Genomic DNA, 19,045 nt, shown 5'->3' with positions numbered 1-19,045 from the left:
CATTCACTCCGAAGCTTCAAGGAGGCGAACATGGCGGATGCAGATTCTTTGCACGACATGAGTTCAGACTTGGACCAGGATCCAAGCGCCGTCGAGGGCGATATAGAAGATGATGAAATCGGAGACGAAAGGTTTATATTGTCATAATTTATAACTTCTCCACAGAGTCCAGTTGCGTTATTTTCTGGATTTGCAATCGTCAGAAATTGATGAAACGAGAAGCGTGCCAGAGACACATGTTTGATAGATCCAATTTGCTGTGTAATACTTCTGGCCCCCTTTTTGGCTTTGATACAGTAACTTAGATTTACTATGAGTTGATAAGGAATGGATTTTTTTTCAGTGACTGGATATTCTTGTTAAGAGTTCCACATGTTGAAGCAGCCATCTAACTTCTAAGAATGGATACATACTGTGGACGATATGGCCATAATGAGCCCCATCTAAGAAATAAATGTGGTCCTGGTAAAACGATATGAACCCCTTACAGCTGATAACAGCTTGTTCCCCATGTATGTAGCTAATGTACAGAAGAAATAGAAATTTTAAAAGCAAACACACTTTCTGGACATTTCATTTTATGATAATACTAAATGGGAATACAGAAAGATTTCTGCCTGTAACCCTGTTTTATTATTAATCATCCTGAGCTCAGCAATAGATTATTTTATAGAAAGTCTACCTAACACGTAAACCTGACATAAGGTTTAATATAAACCCTAAACCTAAACCCTAACCCCTAAGGGTTATGGGTGGAACTGGAACTGTTACCAGGAATACTCTGTTAAAGCATGCTACAAGTCTGGTCATATTTATGCATAATGTGGTGCCAACATAACTCTCTTGCCTGTCACACATTTTGTGATGCCAACATAACTCTTACCTGTTCTGCTTAATGTGGTGCCAACATAACTCATTTACATTCGCAGTCACGTGTGTGAGTACTTAGTGAGACTGAGAATATACATTCCCACAACCTGTTCTAGCTGTAGGAGGTGTCAAAATGGATCAGGTAGTCAATATCATTGACTTGAAATGTTTATAATATCCCAGTTTTGTCAACTGATGCTCAGTCACTACATTGTTTAGCCAAGACATGAATACTTTCAGACATCTGTCAGATAGAATATTAAGAAAGATTTTAGCCTGCAAACAGTATGCCTAAGAATAGATGGTATCTAAATACACTCCACCCCCACCCCCACTCCCACCCCCACGTGCATCAAGTGAAACACAGAGAACGAGTAGGGTTGGTCTAAGTTAACACACATCATGTGCCGCATGTGCCTTTGTTTTCACTGTTCAAACTATTGCGCGTAATACAAACCAGTAATAGCGATTTGAAACTATGATCGTTTGTTAAACAACTTTTATCCTAAGTTGAATAAAATTCACAGATTTAAATGTGCATTTGGCAAGGTACAATTATGATTATTTGCAATCTTAATTTCTCTTTATTTGATTTACCTTTTGGTTGAAAGTGAAATTTGGTTTCACTGCAAACAGGCTATAGACCTTTGTTGCAAGTTATTTTGCAGATAATTTGACCTGACATTTGTCTTCTTTGTGTGGCATTGCTAAAAGGGTACAGATTTTAGAACATAGCAAGATTTTCTGTGCAGTTCACATAATTTTATCCCTCTGAACATCGGTATTATACTAGGTCTTCAGTAACTTCAGAATGTAGATGCGGCTTTCATTATTAGTCTGTTATATGCTGAACATTTTTATGAGGTCATAATCTTGCACAGTTTGAAAATGTGTTATATCTTGTTCAACAAGTGATATATTTACAAACTGACCCCTTGAAAATTCACCAGCGAGACAGGCCAGTGACTGTACTTTTACTAGCCAAAGGGTTACACCAGAGGACCAGTGGCTGTTTTACATGTTGGTGCAACATCATGACAAATGATAGTGTCCATAGTTCTCCATACTGCTTAGAAGTTAGATGACAGCGTGGAGCCTTGCTAGATTAACAGCAAAGAATTCTGAATTTTTCAGTTTGTCCTTTTGAGTACTAGGGCAGATTACATCAGCCTCAATGATTTTCTGCAATGTTGTCTTGATTATGATATGACACATTGAAAATAGGTTTGTATGTTGTCAAGACGTTGCAGCAAACATATTGGATCATGTGAAATAACTTTGTAAACGTTTCAAGTGAAGAAGGAATAAGAATTTGTGTTTAACAACAGAAGAGGTGACATCTACACAGATGTTTGACTCGAGTTAATCATGTTGGAATACTCTTTTAAGAACTAATAACTTGTTGACAACCTTAACAACCAAAGTACAGTAAATGCAGCAGGTGCATACCCTAGCAATGGTGTATGGTCTTACGAGGGTTGGCTGAAAAGTTCTCAGCCTGAGTGGTTTTTCCCCACCAGGTAGAGACAGGTGTTTGCCACCAATGAGGACAATCATTTAGTGAATCATAGACACAAGAACTACAAACGTACTAATAGTTTTATCTCAACTACAGCTCTTTTGGTAAACCTACCCTCTGAAATCATCAGAAATGGACAAAACTGAATACAGGGCAGTCATCAAGTACTTGCAAAAGAAAGGGATGTCCCCAACACAGATACATGCTGACATGGTCTCCACTCTAGGGGATGATGCTCCTTCATTTTCCACAGTAAAGAAGTGGGTTGCAGAATTTAAGCGTGGCAGACAAAGCCTTGATGATGACCCACGCTCAGGAAGGCCTTCAACAGCAACCACTCCAGAAAACATCACGCGAGTGCTCGATATGTTGATGGATGATCGACCATTGACTACTCGACATATTGCTAGTGTAGTGGGCATCTCTCATGAGAGGGTTGAGCATATTATCACCAACGAATTAGGAATGACTAAAGTTTCTGCAAGATGGGTGCCAAAGCTCTTGACAGCAGAACAGAAACGTGTCAGGTTCCAGACATCCCTTGACAATTTGCATCGTTTTGAAGCAGATCCCGATGATTTTGTGGCACGATTTGTAACCATGGATGAGACCTGGATACATCACTTTCAACCAGAAAAAAACTACAGTCAAAACAGTGGAAGCATCCTGATTCACCAGCTCCGAAGAAAGCCAAGTCTGTTCCTTCAGCTGGAAAGGTGATGGCATCAGTCTTTTGGGATTCCAGGGGTATTCTGCTCATTGATTATCTTGAAAAAGGTCAAACTATCAACGGCAGATACTATGCTGATCTACTGAACCAGTTGCGAGAAGCAGTCAAAGCCAAACTACGAGGGATGATCGCTAAAGGTGTCCTCTTCCACCAAGACAATGCGCCTGTTCACAAATCGGTGGTGGCCATGTCAACAATCCGCGATTGTGGCTTTGAACTCATTGACCATCCTCCTTATTCACCTGATTTGGCTCCTTCTGACTTCCACCTGTTCCCCAAAATGAAAAAGGAACTCGCCGGTCGCCATTTTGCAAGTAATGATGACGTCATTTCCGCTGTGACTGATTTTTTTAGGGTAGCTGAAGAAGATTTCTTCCTGACCAGGATTCGGGCCTTGCAGCATCGCTGGCAAAAGTGTGTGAACTTGGAAGGGGACTATGTAGAAAAATAAATTACAAACGTGGACTTTGTAACTTTTTTTCACAGTGAGGCTTAGAACTTTTCAGCCAACCCTCGTAGAATCATTTACAGACATATTTTTTTGTAAAAAGTATTGTTGAATTGTTTATTGACCTGTTTACACATGAGTAGCAATATTGTGGTGCATGTATGAAGTGAAACACAAGACTACTCATACGCCTTCAAATTCCATTCAATGCTAAAAGTGTACTCTTACTAGTACTCATATATTGAAATTAAATAAGAAGTACGTACTGCTGTTGTTGAAACGTTATTTGAGGCCCTGCTGTAAACTTTGCATTATTTCCACTTGGCATTATTTCCACTTGGCATTATTTCCAGCCTGGACAGTGGGATGCGCAAGAAGAGCAAGAAGAAGAGGAAAAAGCCTCGGGACATAGAGCGATCCAGTGGCGACTCTGACAGCCAGGTGATCAATGATGAGGAATACGATGGAAAGATCAAGCTGGTGGAGGGCAACGCTGACCAGTCCCAGTCGGGCATGGAGGCCGACTCAGAGAGCCAGGGACCACGGGAGAAGAAGAAGGAAAGCCCCAAGAACAAACACTCAGTGTCAGAAGATGCCCCAGAGGAGGGTCAGGTGAGGAAAACACTAGATTTTTGATTTTATAATGTAGACAGTCCAAACATTCAGTGTAAGTTAAAATTCCTCATGTGGAGTTAAATGTTGCTATTTCATTTTAGTGTTGTTAGAAGTATGGGAATGGTCGATAACAGAATGCAGCCATGACTGATATGTCAGCCGAAACTGATGCTTATACTGGAAGCTGTGAAAACCAGCAGCTGTCCAGTCCAGCGAGTTGTCAGGGCCATAATAAAATCTCTGTGCAGTCGTACATTTATGTGTTCTTCATTCTGGCAGTTGTCAGGTGTCACCCAGATGTGTAGTCACCAGTTAATCCACCTTTGAAACTACATGGTTGCCAACAGAGATAGTACATTCTTAGTTCTGTATGGATATGCTTGTACATGTAATTAGTGAGTTGACATTTTTTATTGTGAATGTGTGCAGTAATTGAGAGAACTATGTGATACAACAATGTATCTGAGAGTGAGACAACTGGTTATGATCTAGTTGTAGGTCACCTTGCACCATGTCAGCTCTCTAATCCAGCGCTCTTTCTAAACTGGATTTTTTCTTCAATACCGATGACTACCAGTTTAGACAGCTTCCAGTCTATTTGATATCATACAAATAAGCATGAAGATATTGAATGATAAGTTTTGGATTTTTTGCATATACTGTAATGCAAAGTGTCTTGATGTATTTTTATAAAATATATTAGAACCCTCAAATACATACAAAAATTAAATAAACTTCCCCATTTGCCTTTGATGTTTTCCTGGATTAGGACTTTCCATGCCTGCTGACTTATGAGGAGGATTAGGTGGGTGAAGCGTGTGACCTAGTTCTGTCATCACTGGTTTATATTACAGCTATTTAGAGGCAGACATGCTAGTACTGTTGCACAACATATGCTAGTACTGTTGCACAACGTACACACGTTTCTCTCTCAGCTCATATTTGGCATGCCTGGGAAAGAAAAACATATGAAAATGTTCAAACTTTTGGCACAGATTGCAGAGTATACATCCTTTATTAGATATTTTATGAAACATCTATTGACCCATTCTGTGCAGGAATCCCAGTAGGAACTGGAGAATAGGGAAGGAAAACTCATGGTATAACTGAGTGAGTGAGTTAAGTTTTACGCCGAACTCAGCAGTATTCCTCCTATATGGCGGTGGTCTGTAAATAATGGAATCTGGGCCAGACAGTCCAGTGATCAAAACCATGAGCATCAATCTGCACAACTGGGAACTGATGACATGCCAACTAAGTCAGTGAACCTGACCACCCTATTCCATTATTCACCTTTTACAACAAGTACGGGTTACTGAAGTTCTAACCCGAATCTTTGTGGGTCCTGGTCTGAATACTCAAATGTATTCTTGTGTGTTTTCAAGAGTAATCTGCCAATGGCGGGCCTGCAGCAGATCCAGAAGGCAGTGGAGTTCCTCACACTTCAACAGGGTGCCCCCAAGAGTATTGAAGAAGCTAAAAAGAAGAAATTCCATTTCTGGGAAACCCAACCTGTTCCCAAATTTGGTGAGTAGAAATCCTTTTAATTTCAGTTGAATCAACCTATGTGTGATATGTAAGAATACATGACAAACTATAGCACATGTAACTCATCAACTTGTTGTAACTTGTAGTTGTGGTATGACTGCTTATTATGAGCTAAAAATGCCGCTGACTTTGGAGCATTTATAATCAGAATTTGAGCTTTCCTTTTTTTATTATTATTTTTATTATTTGATATTTATATAGCGCACATATCTACACAACTGGGAACTGTTGCATGTATCCATTGCTATTAACAACTATTGCTAGCTTAACATCACGTTTTCGTTTTGTTGCCTTCCATCATGTTCGAGTAATTGTTTTGAGTTATTACCCTTGATATATCCATAGTGTGAGTATTGTATACTGCTTTTAGCAGCAGTGTCACAGCGGGGTCACCAAATATGGGCTTCTCAAATAATACCCATCAGTGAAATCGAGGATAGGACTTAGTTGTTTCCACATGGCTACCCTATCAGCGCCTGAATGCATGATAGCACTTGCTGATACAGAGCAGCTAATTCATTGATAAGATAAGACAGAAATATGGTCAAGAGTTTCATTTGCAGAAATTAACTTAAATCTTTTAATTAAAGAAAGATTTGTGTCTGAAATTTGATTTTTGTCTGTTTTAAGATGAGAAAATCACTGCTAATGAAGAGATTGAAGCCGACAAGCCAACAGGAGAAATCAGACAAGAGTGCTACTCCCTACCACAGGGTTTCCAGTGGGACACACTTGACATAAGCAATCCTCTCATTGTAAGTATGATTACACCCATCGAAATATTTCCTTTAAGACTGTTGTTTTCTTATTATATTTTGTCTCATTATATTTGTATTTTTTTATGCTATACAATAATCATACATTAGAGACATCTGAGAGAGTAACTCATAGTAAACAAACACGTATGAAGTATGTGTCCCAAAAATGAATCAGTGTTGTAACCTCTAACTTTTGGTGGGGTTTGTTACTCTGTCTTGGTTTAGACAGTGAAAATGAATGTGGCTTTCCTGGAGGCATCAGGTTTAGTGGCTTTCCTGGAGGCATCAGGTTTAGTGGCTTTCCTGGAGACATCAGGTTATTGAATAACAGCACAATGGCACGTGAATTTTCATGGAAAACTGAATGTGTCATCTCCAATGAACCTGCAGTGATGTTGCTGTGGTCCTCCTCACAAAGAATGAGGGCTGTGGAAGATATGTTATGATGTTTACCAAGTATTACTGAAAATATATTCATACATATCTGTCACTATTGTTTTGTCTGAGGACAGGTGGTATTACTCGGAAACAGTTCCAATGGTTCAAAACAAACTCCAATCTTTTAAATCCATAACTGTTGACAGTTGGTTTACAGGGAAGTTTGTTATGTACCAGGAATTGTAGAGAGTGTGGTAAAACTGAAATAATAAAGAGATAACCTTTGTAAGTTCTAATACCTTAATACAATGCAATTATAGATTGTATGGTACTTTAATACAATGCTAGATCACATCAGGGCTTGATTTAGAGATGCTAACCTACCTGCACCAGGTGTGACCCAGGATAAAAAAACTAGTAGCACCAGCCAAACTCCAGCTGCACTGTATTTATTTCAATATGTAGATATGTTTTATTCAGAGTAAGTTAATATTTAACGTCACATTGGCAATATGTCAGCCATATCGTGATGATATTTTATTCAGAAGTGTACATACTCAAAATCTAACTTGCACCTATACTAATAACTAGATTTACTTTGTAATTTTTGGTCGCACTAGTGCAAGTTACAGAGCCTCTTGTGATTACACAGGTGACTCTTGCAATTTAGAAGAGAGGGAGACAACTTTCCTTCTTGAATAGATCCCAGTTTGGAGCAATTATTATCAAGTAATGTAGCAAAACAACTTTATATGTTATGTCCTTCTTTTGAGTTAATACACTCTGATGCACGCCTCTTTGTAGGATTATTACCCAAGTCAGTAGGTGAAGGATTGCACTGCAACAAAGTGACATACATCAGACTGTTTTACCTTAGGAAGAAACATACAGTGTATTTATCTTGCCGCTATGTTAAATGTACCAAATATGATTATATTTTTTTTTTTGAAGATATGACATGTAAACAAAATGGCGTCTGTCTCTCAACAGGATTTTATAAATGTTAACACATTGAACTCAAAAACAACTACTGGAGGGGTTTTCGTACTCTGTGCACTGCATGTGTCATATTATGACATAATACGATTGTTAGCGATCCAGCTTCTCCAGGGAGAGTTCTATGGTTACTGTGGCTGCAGGCAATATTTTTCCACTTGTCATCCCCATGGAAGGGGTGACACGGAAACTTGTCAACATGGCATTGATCAATGAAATTACAGTATTTCACATGAAACTAAGATAATAGTTTATGACCCAGGTTTGTCAGATATTGATGAGGTACTGAAATCTGATTTTACTGATATTATACATGGTAAATACGTGTATTCACGATTAGATCAGTGAACAAGCATCAAGAATATACATGTATGATAATTCATTCTGTCATGTACCTTGTGCCATTTCTGTTACAGTTGAAAGAGCTGTACACACTCCTGAATGAGAATTATGTAGAAGATGATGACAACATGTTTAGATTTGATTATTCTCCAGAATTTCTCCAGTGGTAAGTCCTGTTTGAGTGGTGTCCATAACAAATGACGAATTTATATACCATCAAATTTTGTTTGAATTTGTATATTTATTGTGCAAAAATTGGTACCTTGCTTTGATTTCAAGCATGCCTGTATTATCTGTAACACACACACAGGTCTTAAAGGTCACATGCAACTGATTCTGGTACCTTTCGGTATGCACTTACCGAAACAAATCATAAAAAATGCCAATTCAACCTATTAAGTTGAAAAAAACGCAATGAAAAAAAAGCCCGCGAAATTGGAGTTCAAACGTTTCACTAAATTCCCCCCAGCACTGGGGGGAAAACTGGTTTCAACTGCTGTGCTGCGCTGCGTCCATAACGCAAGCGCAGTGAATAGGTTCGCGGAGCATGAAACAGTATGCATGCCCAGCACCTGAGGTCGTGAGCAGTAGTCTAATCTTGGTTGTGTACACAAACAAGTAATTAATCTACTCGTTACGTAAAACAACTTGTTGATTGTGGTGAGCAGTCTCTGTCACAGAGAAAGCTCAATGTCTGGTTTATTCACACCTATATGTCTGTCTGCCTGTCTGCTAAAGACAACATGCAATACACAGCTTCAATCATTGACCACGTGCAATTTGAACTTAACACCTATCAGACTATATGACATAAAGAAAATAAGTTGATTTATGACTCATGCACCCGAGTCCCATGTCTGCCACATTATGTAATTAGGCACATGTGATACACATGACGTTTTTATGTCTGTGGGTTGCAAACAAACTACATTCATTTTTTTTCGGATGACTGGATCTGACGGAAACTGGTGCAAACTCTTGTCAGTTTCAAGTCCTGCTTTGTACTTGGATGAATGACAGATTCCAGCCACGCAGTAGTTTACCATCTCTACTGACATGATTTTGTATTGGATTGAGCGCAAATTCAGAGAACATGTATTTTCCAAACCCAACATCTCTATATACATTCTTCGTGGATAACGACTTCTTTTCATGTATATGATTTTGTTTGACAACAGTATATGAATCCATACTGAAACGACGCATCAAGTACACAAAAAGAAGTTGTTATCCATAAAGAATCTTACTTTCTTGTGACTTGCTATACTTCTAAAATGCCCATCAAACAGATCATCTTTCTGTACACACAATGAACCCTCAGCATATCAGCAAATGAACCAGCCAATCGGAAGCCGTCGTTACACTTGAATGCATAGCCACCCGCTATGACTGGGTTCGGTCTCCCGAGGGCTTCGTTTCGGGGGAAAAAAGCCCAAGTACAAAATATTGCACTTTTGAACCGCAATTGTACGCTTATAATTGTGTTTATTTGTTTTTTTTAAATCAGCAATGTATATTATATGTCATGAATAAGTGATAAATGTGTTTTAATTATGTTTGATTTTTTGGTTGCATGTGACCTTTAAGTCATGATGTTAAGTTAAGCAATGTCAGTCCTGGGATGGTCTGAGTTTCAAGGATTTTGGTTACATCCCTGACTAAATTTCAGCAAGAGATTTTGTTTAAATTTGGGTACTTTATCATTAGTCATTAGGATGAGATTGTTACCTTATGGTGCATCACAGGCAGCGGTTGTTGTATATTCCCCTGGGAATAAAGAATGGAAATGGCATCTGGGCATGACTTCTGTGTATTGTATTCAGGTGATAATTGATCAAGATTTACTGACTATACATGTATGTAGGAATAGAACAGGCCTGCTGTCTATGGGAGTCTGCATAAGGAAACTGTTGGTTGCAGGGCTCTTCAACCTCCAGGCTGGATCAAGGACTGGCACTGTGGTGTGAGGGTCACAAAAAGTGGAAAACTTGTTGGCTTCATAAGTGCTGTTCCTGCTCACATCAAAATATATGAAAGGTTTGTACGAGTTGAAATTGCACTTCATCTTGTGATTTATTTTACATGTTAACTATGTTTTGATAGTGAATGAGACGACTAATGGGGCTAGTTGTGTAGATTGATGCTCATGCTGATGATCACTGGATTGTCTGGTCCAGACACGATTATTTACAGCTGTAATATTGCTGATTGTGATTTGAAACAACAAATCTGCCTATGTACTCTTCAGATTGTAGTTTATCAGAATATAAAAAAGAGCAAAATACTAGAGATTGACCAATCAGAACACAGCTGGCCAGATCGTGAAAGTTGACATTCGCACATACCTTCTCAACTTTTACTTCGAAAAGCTTTGTACCCAAATGATTCTGAGTGCTATTTTCTGTTCGATCGCTTCAGGGTGATGCACTTGACGAGCGCTACAACAGTGAACAGTCACTGAAGATATTGTTTTGGCAATTCTCAAAGATGTCAGCTGGCGGAAATATTAGCTAATAGTAACCATGTCAACAAAACCCCCTAAGTATACATACTGCAGGTCAAATATCAGTGTTTTCTGCTGATTTTCGTTTGTTGAGAAATCAGCGTCAGTGACTGTGGAATTTTGTAAATCCTGCCTAACCTTAAACATTAGCAGTTGTGTAGTTGGTTAAATCCATTTGTCCATCTTGCATTTGTTTGGACGGTCATAGGTCACTCAAAGGTTACCTGACGTGACCACCACTAGTATTTGTTTGAGTGAGCATAGGAGTGTAACGAATAATACTGAGACTTAAGTTTACTTAGACTGCTCTCACTGGAGTTATGGAAACATAAATACAAAAAATGAGTGCTTGATTTGCCTCATCACATAGCATGGAGTCTGTTACAATTTGGTTTATTTCAGCGCAGAAGTTTTTTATTTGTTTATTTACTCTGTGTCTTTTTCTTTTTGCAGGAAAAAGAAAATGGTAGAAATTAATTTCCTATGCGTGCATAAAAAGTTGCGATCAAAGCGTGTTGCCCCAGTACTGATCCGAGAGATTACAAGACGGGTTCATCAACAAGGGTTGTTCCAGGCTGTGTATACAGCTGGCGTGGTCTTACCAAAACCTGTAACGTCTTGTAGGTGAGTGGGCATCATTTCTGTAGACTTTTCATGCATATATGCAGGAAATGACTCTGTCCATTCCTCGTCAATCTATACCCTGGAGTATTATGGCACTGTTGAACTTCATTCAGGGACTAATATCACATCTTGTTTTATTATTAGTATCCTCAAGCAGAATTTCTTAGCATCAAACAGTATTTCTCAATCTCTTCAGTCAAATTTGGTCAACTTTTTGTGTCATTGCTCTTTTGAAATCAGTCAAAGCAATGCTATGGATGCAACCATCCTCGATATCTCCAGGGTATACGTTCCGATAAGTCTCCACTATACCCTGGACGCATCTATGGCTCTGCCAGATAAATTTATTACCTCCCTTGACTGTCTTTTGAACCAGTCAGGTGTCTACGCTGGGAAGTTGAGCGAACCAATCACAACTCACTTTCGTTTTTTGAATTATCTAACCGATTATACTTGTCAACAGAAACCATGCATAGGTTCTCTGGAAGAGGTAGAAGGCGTTCTTGCATATGTTGTTTTAAAGTTTCGGACCTGTCAATTTGTTTGTATGATTTCCCTAAAATCTGGGAAGCACTGCGAGCAAACCTTCGCAGTTGCGACTGCTACCTTTGTTGACACTGGCAAGCTCAGTTATAACGGCGGCCTAGCTGATTTGCTACTGTGAGAAGGCGGAGCCAGCAAAGGTAGGTAATAAATTTATCGGGCAGAGCCGTAGATGCGTCCAGGGTATAGTGGAGACTTATCGGAACGTATACCCTGGAGATATCGAGGATGGGATGCAATTGGCTCCACGGTTTAACAGATATACAATATCCTGGTAACTGACAATGAAAAATTTATTGAACTGTTCAAATGAAGTGTCTTGACCAGAACCACACACCTAGAAGTAAATTTTAGAAGCATGGACATTTTTAGGTAGAAAATGACACAAATTTAGTTTGTATTTGGAACAGCTAATGATTTGTTCTCCTATTTGACCATGGATCATATGGATTATTATCCACCACGAAGTGAAGTGTGTAGGTTTGAGCTCCGTCTGTCTAGGGATAGAAATTCCTGGGACAGATTTCCTCAGAAACCGTTACAGGTAGGGAAACCAAATTTGGTATATGTTTTCAGGACATGAATGTCTTGATGGAGTTTGAAAAGGGAAACAATGTTACAATGTTTTACAGAGTTATGGCCCCTGTCATGCGTTTCATGATGGTATCCCAATGGGGACAGATTTTCCAAAAATGTTATAGATAGGGAAGTCAAATGTGGTCTGTATTTTGAGAACACATATGCCTTGATTGAGTTGTAGAACAGAAAAGGAGTTATGATCCTTTACAGGGTTATGCACCTTGTCATGAGATTCTTGATTTAGTTTTGTAACAGTTCATGTATTGGTATTTGTAGGAAGAATGAAAAGTTGTCAAATGAAGAACAGATCATGGTGAGGGAAAATACTGATGGTCTTGTTACCTATATTTTGTTTGACTGGTGCTGTTTTTGTTTCCTAGATACTGGCATCGATCACTAAATCCACGGAAACTAATTGAAGTGAAGTTTTCTCATCTTAGCCGTCATATGACTATGCAAAGAACGCTAAAGCTGTACAAATTACCAGAGGTGAGGAACACTACAATGTCTGTCAGATATGCTTCATTGTAAGGTATGTATAGGGGATCACATGGCCTTTGTAGTCTAATGAACCCGATACACTCTGAAAAGTTGTCTCCTTACCAGGTCAGAAAGCTATGATGAATGAAATCTTAGTTCGCCCTGTTTTTGTCTCCAGGTGCGTGTAGACCATATGGTCCATTGAGGTTCAAGTGAGAATGATGAATGATTAAATGACTTGAAATAGGGATAAGTATTCAAAACAGAGATAAGACAAATGGTCGTTTTATGATCAATCACTGAAACATTTAGTCAAGAAACCATCATGTTGTGTTGAGCTATTTGCACGCCTCACACCAAGGGATGACAAACAGCTAGTGGAACAGCACCGGTTGTTTCTTGACTGGTTGAGTTTATCTCATTTGTCTGTTCTGAGATGCACCTGAAGTGCGCAGGCGTGAAGCATGAAAATAGCACAACTTTACATGATGATTTCTTGACCATCTTTTGTCGATCATAAAACATCTTATTTCAGATCCTGTTGGGTACAAAGGTTTCATCACCATGTGTCTTATTTATGTTGTGTGCACTTCTCCCTATTTCGAGTTACGTAATCATTCATCATTCTTATTTGAACCCAAACAGACTGTGCTTGTGGGTTTTAACGCCATGGTAAATCGGCATCATTTTGGACTTCACTCCTGCAGGAAGCTGTCATGCTCTAATGGGATGGAATACTGTGAAGAGCTCTGCAAAACCAAACAGTCTTTTGCGCAATTATAGTGTAACTTTACAAATCTGAATCTGCCTTGAAAATCCTTGAATCCTGAGACCATGGTTATCTCTTAAATCAAATATATGTGGCAAGTCAAAAAGGATTCAGTTATTCATATAGCTGGAAATACTACTGACTAAACAACAACATTGTGAAGCTGATCCACTCATGTTCTGGAACTCTATTGACTTTGTCACATTAAATAACTGTTCATTTATGGAGTATTGTGCTAGTTCTGTCTATAAAGACTACTTTTCTGATTTCAGTCTCCCAAGACTCCAGGCTTTCGGCCATTCACACCAGCAGATGTCCCAGAAGCTTACAAATTGTTAGCATCGGTAAGGACATAGTAAACACACCAAAACTGCCACTACTCAGTGTATTTACCTGTGATAATGTCATTGTCTCATTAAAGCAGATCATTGATTGGTTGGAGAGAGATCTTCTCTTTAGTGTTGAAACAATTTTAAAATATATTAGGACTTTTCACACCAAAACTGTGCATATCAATACATTGATCCATGAAAAATGGCCGTTTTTGTTAACATGTCTTGGACATAGGGAAGTGAAATCAAGTGGATCTTAGATACTGTTCACCATTTTGACTCTTGTCATGTGGAACTTTACGTAGAAATATATTCTTGATTATAGCTACCAATTCTTAAGAAGGAACTGTTTGATCATATGATCCACTTCCCTTGTTATCAACACAATATGGACTTGGTTGGACTACAGTAAATAGGACTTACTGTTTTATAAGGCATATGTGTTACCTTTTATGTATCAGATGACCACAATGGATTGTCAGTCATGGCCAGGCACATGGCCACGTGTTTACCACAACTGAATAGCTAAGTTTGTGTTTTGTGTGAGTGTTGATGTAAAGTATTTTATTGCCATCAAATCTAACCACATTTTCTCTGTTTCTATTTTTTTTTCAGTACCTAGACACATTTGATTTGTCGCCTAATTTTAGTGAAGAAGAATTTAGACATTGGTTCATTCCTAGAAATGGAATTGTTGATAGCTATGTTGTAGAAGTAAGTATGACTTTGATATTGCTTTCATGTTTACATGTTCATGCCAGACATAATGTGTGTTTTGTAATCATTATAGTGATCTGTTCAAATCAGTGTTCCATCCCAACAGCACCATGTTAAAAGTCTCTCTCACTCATTATGTGTATAGTATCACTGATGTTTAGTGTGAGGAGTGAGGACATGTTGTTGTGTGCAGGTTGATGGGACGGTGACGGACTTTGTGAGTTTCTACACGCTGCCCTCCACTGTGATGCACCATCCCCAGCACAAGTCCCTCAAGGCAGCCTACTCCTTCTACAACGTAGCCCACAAGACGCCCTGGGTAGATCTCATGCAGGATGCGCTTATTGTTGCTAAAAATGTAAGTCACTTGCCATAGAGGAGTAATGTAGAAATGATCAAGGCATGGAAATTGTCATTGATTTATTTGTCCGTTTTTTTAGTACAGTACATCTGTGTTTGTGTTAAGATTGCCTTAAGATTAGTCAGTGGAAATTTTGTGAGAAAGGTATGATTGGAATATGGTAACAGTGTTTTAGGCTGGAAGGAATTATTAGAGAAAAAAAAAGATATCTTTTTACCTTTAAGGAGGAGATCACAACATTTTCAACAACTGTCATCGAATGGTTCTTAGTGTGAAAATGACATTCAAAAGTCATCTAAAATAAAAATGTGTAGTTTTGGTCTACATAGTTTACACAAGATAAATGCTATTTGCTGCATGTCAGTTTGTGTGGAGTATATATAAGAGAGTACAGAAGTTAGAAATATCTGTATATCAGCTGCATGTGTTTGTCTTTTGACTACAGGTGGGCTTTGATGTGTTCAATGCCCTAGATCTAATGGACAACAAGGAGTTCCTGGAGAAACTGAAGTTTGGGATCGGTGATGGCAATCTTCAGTATTACTTGTATAACTGGAAGTGCCCAGCAATGGACACAAGGCGGGTCAGTACATCTCAGCTGTGGAAAGAAATTGTGTTTTTGTGTATGTTGGAGGGTCATGGCTCTTCATATTCTTGCGGTATCCTGTGGTGTTCACCATTGTATGTCATGGTACCCAGTGGTGTTCAACATATATCATGGTACCTAGTGGTGTTCACGACAATGTGTCATTGTACCCATGGGTGTTCACCATTGTGTCATGGTACCTAGTGGTGTTCACTGTTGTATGTCATGGCACCCAGGGATGTTCAACATTGTGTCAAGGTTTTAAGTGGTGTTCACTGTTGTGTGTCATGGTACCCAGGAGTCTTCACCATAGTGTCTTGTGGTACCCAGATATGTTCACCATTGTGTCATGATTCTCAGTGGTGTTCACCGTTGTGTGTCATGGTACCCAGGGGTGTTCACCATAGTTTGTCATGGTACCCGTGGGTGTTCACCATAATCCATCATGGTACCCACAGGTGTTCACCATATTCTGTCATGGTAACCAGTGTTCACCAGAACATGTCATGGTCCCCAGGGGTGTTCACCACAGTGTCATGGTAGCCAGTGGTGTTCACCACAGTGTGTCATGGTACTCAGTGGTGTTCACTTTAGTGTGTCATGGTATCCAGTGACCCGAGAAGATCTGGGGTAGAATAGGTCTTCAGCTACCCATGCTGCCACAAAAGGTGACTATAGTTGTCTTAACAGGATTAGGTGGTCAGTTTGCTGACTTGGTTGTCATCGGTTTCCAATTATGCAGATTGATGCTCATGCTGATCACTGAATTGCCTGGTCAAGACTTGATTATTTACAGACTGCCGTCATATAGCCTAAACATTGAGTTCAGCGTAAAACTCATCTCACTCGCTCATGGTGTCCACTATACTTTGACATTGTACTCAGTTGTGTTCACCATAGTTTGACATGATACCCAGTGGTGTTCACCTTTGTTTGCCATGGTATCCAGGGGTGTTCACCATTGTTTATGCTATCAGCACTAATTTGCTGCATTACGCTGAAAATGTCATGGAGCCAATTGATGTTCCACAATTAACACTCACTGACAGCTTGTTGCTGATAATGTTTCAATATGCTGCCCTCTTTGTTGGCCGTCATAGTGTTACCCTTCTGTCTTTGTCAACAGGTTGGCCTGGTGCTGCAGTGAGACCGGTGTTAAATGAGGGATGATTGGGACACAGTGAATGCTGCCTTGGCAGCCTTGGTAGCCTTGGTATCATCCAGTAAGCAGTGAGATGACCACTAGGTGGCGCTGCTTGCCAGCTTCTCATGTGATAGTGCTCTCCTCGCTTCTCTCCCCTTGGCCATGTTGTATCCATCAACAAAGATGCTTCCATTCTTGAAGACCGATGCTTGATCAGATTCTTGGATTCATGTTAATATCAGACTACTGATAGTAAGATCAGGATTATTTAGATTTGGATTGACAAGACACCGAACAGATTATGTAGCTATTTCTTGTAAAAAATATTGTTCTGATCGTGTATGATTGGTTATAACCATCTAACCGTGATATTCATCACAATCATCAGCATTCACAACAAGCACCGCCATTAGGAACACTACCCCACGAGATTCACCATGGAAACAGTCGCTGTAATTTCATAGGAGAACTCTTTATTTTGTTTTTATTTTAGTATTTTCATACTAAAGCAATGCATTTATATTATTTCAACTTCTCACAAGCACTGATTCTGTCATTCAGTGCACAGGTTCTTCTATAATCAAATGCCACCCTGTAATTTGGAACTAGTCTTTTTCCCCAAACAGTTTTGAATGCAGGTTTTTGAGGTGCAAATTTGTTTATAGTTTCACTATATTCTATGTGATATACCGTGTGAATGTCTGAAATATCTCTATTGAGATAAAATGGCGAGAATAGATGAATTTTTCGTGAAGTTGCAGAAAACAATAATGATAATGTATGTTCTGATCTGCGTTGTTTTATTTGAAAGGCCTTTAATTATGCAAACTTGGTTTGTAAGGTTCAGTTCATTACGTTGCTTGATAATCATGACAGACCCAGTAATTAACCAACTGGAGAGCGAATTGTTTTCCCAGATACCGACCGGTAAGGCTCCTTTTGATGTACAGATGATATTTATGTATGTACTAATGTTGTTAGCAACACAAAGATGACTTTGTGTTCGAGGATATTAAGGAACACTTATCAATTGTATTATATACATTTTGTCGATCAAAACCGTGATTGTGTTAATCCGTAATTAGAATGAAGTGAACCCCTGATCATGTTAATCCTGAATCAGAATAAAGTGGATAATAAATTATTCACATAATTATTGTTCTTTACATAAAGAAAACATCTTTTGAAGGAAATGGCATCTTGTTTTTTGCATCATTTGAAGTTGTAATGAAAAATTAAGGTTGTGACATCTCAATGGAATTGTCAGTCGACCATGAGTAAGTTTTAATTGTATTCAGTATTTATGCAGCTTACACATCTAGAACTTATGCCATAACTTACTTTCCAAACGAACAGCGAGCAAAATACAAATATATAAATTATTGGGAACATTCTTGCAAACATTCCCTGAGCCAGTTTCATTTGCTTAGAAAATTTATGTACTTTCTGCATATTTTGACAAGGCACAAAGGTGCTTGCATCGAGTTACAGAGAAAACTGAAGAATAAGGACTGTGTATTGAGAACCTGATTGATATGTGACGCACATTTGAATTATGTGGTGGTCTGATTGCTGTAGCAATTTTTCTCAAGGATGCAGAAGACAAGCATTACCTGGACATTGACTGATAGACAGTCCGAGCCCACTGGTGTCTGCATGGAGTCTGTACATAGACACCAGTGCTACAGAGGAATCGGATTAGATTTTATCTAGCTGTAACTTGTGTATAATATTCTCAAACACTGTTAATGTGTGTCATTAATATTAAATGTTTTGTAAACATACTCACCTGTGTTATTTTTTCTCTCTGTAGGGCTGAAAGGATTCGGTTCGATTGACTGATAATCGAATCTGATACCTTTGTTTCGATAGCCACTATTTCGATTATTCCACACCTATTCAAATTATTTCCACACAACAAGAACAAAATATTGATTCTAACTTGAGCAGTTTCGAGTACTGAAATGAGGCAAAACGTGATTGGTTGATCCTGAGCTGGAATTTGCAGTGGCTGAGCGGGCTAGGCGGCTGACTTTGTGTGCTGGCGATTAGGTGCCTGACTGTGAGGGTGCAGGTTCTAATCCCGGATGGGACTCAACCGAAAAAGTACTAGAATTTGTACTTTACTAAGAAAGTGAAATCCCAAATATGACATATATTCCTGAGCTAATTCTCCCATTAGAATTGATGTTAGCAGATACCA

The 19,045-nt window shown here is 38.9% G+C and overlaps 1 protein-coding gene across 1 annotated transcript; it reads left to right on the top strand.

Annotated features, from left to right (window-relative positions):
- Window positions 1-5: 5 nt before the first annotated feature.
- On the top strand, window positions 6-18,626 carry LOC137255688 (glycylpeptide N-tetradecanoyltransferase 2-like). The gene is made up of 13 exons (XM_067793177.1): window positions 6-131; window positions 3,921-4,179; window positions 5,568-5,709; window positions 6,361-6,485; window positions 8,279-8,370; window positions 10,125-10,241; window positions 11,161-11,331; window positions 12,834-12,942; window positions 13,975-14,046; window positions 14,650-14,748; window positions 14,945-15,109; window positions 15,558-15,695; window positions 16,825-18,626. Exons 1-13 carry the CDS (start codon window positions 31-33, stop codon window positions 16,843-16,845), a joined length of 1,611 nt encoding a protein of 536 aa, XP_067649278.1. The 5' UTR covers window positions 6-30; the 3' UTR covers window positions 16,846-18,626.
- Window positions 18,627-19,045: the final 419 nt, after the last annotated feature.

This window comes from Haliotis asinina, chromosome 11 (assembly GCF_037392515.1).
Source record: "Haliotis asinina isolate JCU_RB_2024 chromosome 11, JCU_Hal_asi_v2, whole genome shotgun sequence".
NCBI classification, from domain to species: domain Eukaryota; kingdom Metazoa; phylum Mollusca; class Gastropoda; order Lepetellida; family Haliotidae; genus Haliotis; species Haliotis asinina.
Note: the sequence above shows the minus strand (reverse complement) of the source record. Positions and strands in the feature narration are given on the sequence as shown.